Source organism: Sesamum indicum, linkage group LG8, assembly GCF_000512975.1.
Source record: "Sesamum indicum cultivar Zhongzhi No. 13 linkage group LG8, S_indicum_v1.0, whole genome shotgun sequence".
NCBI lineage: Eukaryota > Viridiplantae > Streptophyta > Magnoliopsida > Lamiales > Pedaliaceae > Sesamum > Sesamum indicum.
The window spans coordinates 14,358,215-14,360,283 of record NC_026152.1 but is presented as its reverse complement, the minus strand read 5'-3'; the positions used below and the strand labels follow the sequence as shown (position 1 = coordinate 14,360,283).

General features: G+C 31.2%; 1 protein-coding gene across 1 annotated transcript; it reads left to right on the top strand.

Annotated features, from left to right (window-relative positions):
- Positions 7–1,774, top strand: LOC105168725 (gibberellin-regulated protein 14-like). The gene is made up of 4 exons (XM_011088868.2): positions 7–55; positions 157–195; positions 388–433; positions 1,326–1,774. Exons 3-4 carry the CDS (start codon positions 421–423, stop codon positions 1,610–1,612), a joined length of 300 nt encoding a protein of 99 aa, XP_011087170.1. The 5' UTR covers positions 7–55; positions 157–195; positions 388–420; the 3' UTR covers positions 1,613–1,774.

Below are 2,069 nucleotides of genomic sequence, written 5' to 3'. Positions count from 1 at the left end.
CATGGCTGCAAAAGTGATCATTGCACTCACTTTCTCTCTCTTCTTCATTTCTCAGGCAAAATTAAATCTCAAAAAACTCTCTCTCTCTCTCTCTCTACAATTTTGATTATTCCCACAGAATTGTGTTTAATATTTCAAATTTTTTATTTAATGCAGGTTTCATCTGATTTCAAGAACAATGAAGAAACAAGCCATGTTAGCCCGCTATTACATGTGATTCCAATTTGTTTTTTTTTTTCTCGATTAATTCCGCTGCTTTTGTAAATTTTTTTTTAAATTTTATGGCTTCTGCTCCATCAATATTTAGATGTAGCAAGTAAAATTGGGTCATTATTTCTTAATTTATATGCCTTTAATTAATATATTTTTTAAATATATTTCCTTTAGGGTTTTGGCAGAGGGGGAGACAGCAGAAAGCTAATGCAAAACTTGGGTGAGTTGGTATATTTCATGTGTTTCTTGAAATTCAAAGGTCATTAGGTCTACATTTTAATATTTGGTAATTAATGCATTGCATTTTATTTATTATTTTCTCTCTCTACATTATTTAGAATAAATTTTTCTCTCTAAAATTCAAGAATCAATTAACTCATGTCCGTATGCCTTTCTGCCTGATATAAGTTTGTGTCCCCGAAAAATAAACAATTATTCATATGTAATTATCTGTGGGTATAATTTTTTGGTTAATTTGTAAATCTTGCAGGGAATTAGGGTTAAAATATTTGTACCTGATTTTTTCTAATAATATTTTTTCAAATTTTATTTTATAAATACACACTATTTATGTTTAAAATTACATGTTGCTAAAATATATAAATAATATGTCTTTTTACATATGATTTGTGCATTTATATAAAAATAAAATATAAGTTAATACATTGATTTAAAATTTCCATCTAAATCATTTTCCTTAAACCTTCACGCAAACATACACTTTTCATTTGGCTTTTACCCCATGTGAAATGATAAATAGGCAGAAAAACAGAAACTCCCCAATAGAGAAAAAAAAAAAAAGAGAGAGAGAGAAAAAAAGGCATCCCGCCCCTCAACTTTTAAATAAAAACTCACTACTTATTTATTTAAAATTGCAATGTACTCCCATATGATATGGGAAATGAACAAAAAAATCTTTATAAAAAATAAAATAATATATTATCTCCTGTGTATTGAAAAAAGAAATAAATTACCCCCTATCTAATGTTTAGCTAGGGGGTAATTTGCTACGTTTTTTAAAGGAGCTCGTTGTCATTTTCTTTTTTGCAATTTACGTACATTAACTTAGCGAAGTTAACAATACCCCATATATTATTCAACAATTCTTGCAGTTGTCGACCTCTCAACGTACTTCAAAGATCGGCTAATTTCCCGCACTCCCGCTTCCGCTTTGGCTCCTGCTCCGGCTCCGGCTCCGAACCCTAACCACTTGGACTGTGGTGGGCTGTGCAAACATAGGTGCAGCCTTCACTCAAGGCAGAATCTGTGCATGAGGGCCTGTGGAAGTTGCTGTGCGAGGTGCAAGTGTGTGCCTCCAGGGACTTATGGCAACAGAGAAATGTGTGGTGAATGCTACACAAATATGACTACCCATGGCAACAAGCCCAAGTGCCCTTAATGAATTTTAGGCCGAAAAACTGGGGCCCGATTCTTGTTGGATTCCCCGTCAAAATTAACTTTAATTTGGTGGTCATATTTTGTCTGGATTGGAAGAGTGTGTTGTCCTTCTGCTTATTATTATTATTATTTTTTTGAGGAAAATATGTATTTTATTTAATTATATTCAGTAATAGTTGTCACCCTATAAATTACAATTTCTGTAGTTTTTGAATTCCAAGATAAGACTCTTCAAAAGAATTGGAACAAAATAAGACACTTTTATTTTGTGATATTTATTAAATGAATTGAGTCGAAAATATTACTGTTTAAAATTATTTGAATATCTATTAAATTTTAAAACTTATATTTGATTATTGCTCAAACACTTTAATACACGGCCATAAATAAAGTATTTTGATTTGGGTCAGTCCCGCCATCCAAATACAATGTTTCTTGCATAATTTAAAAACACTATT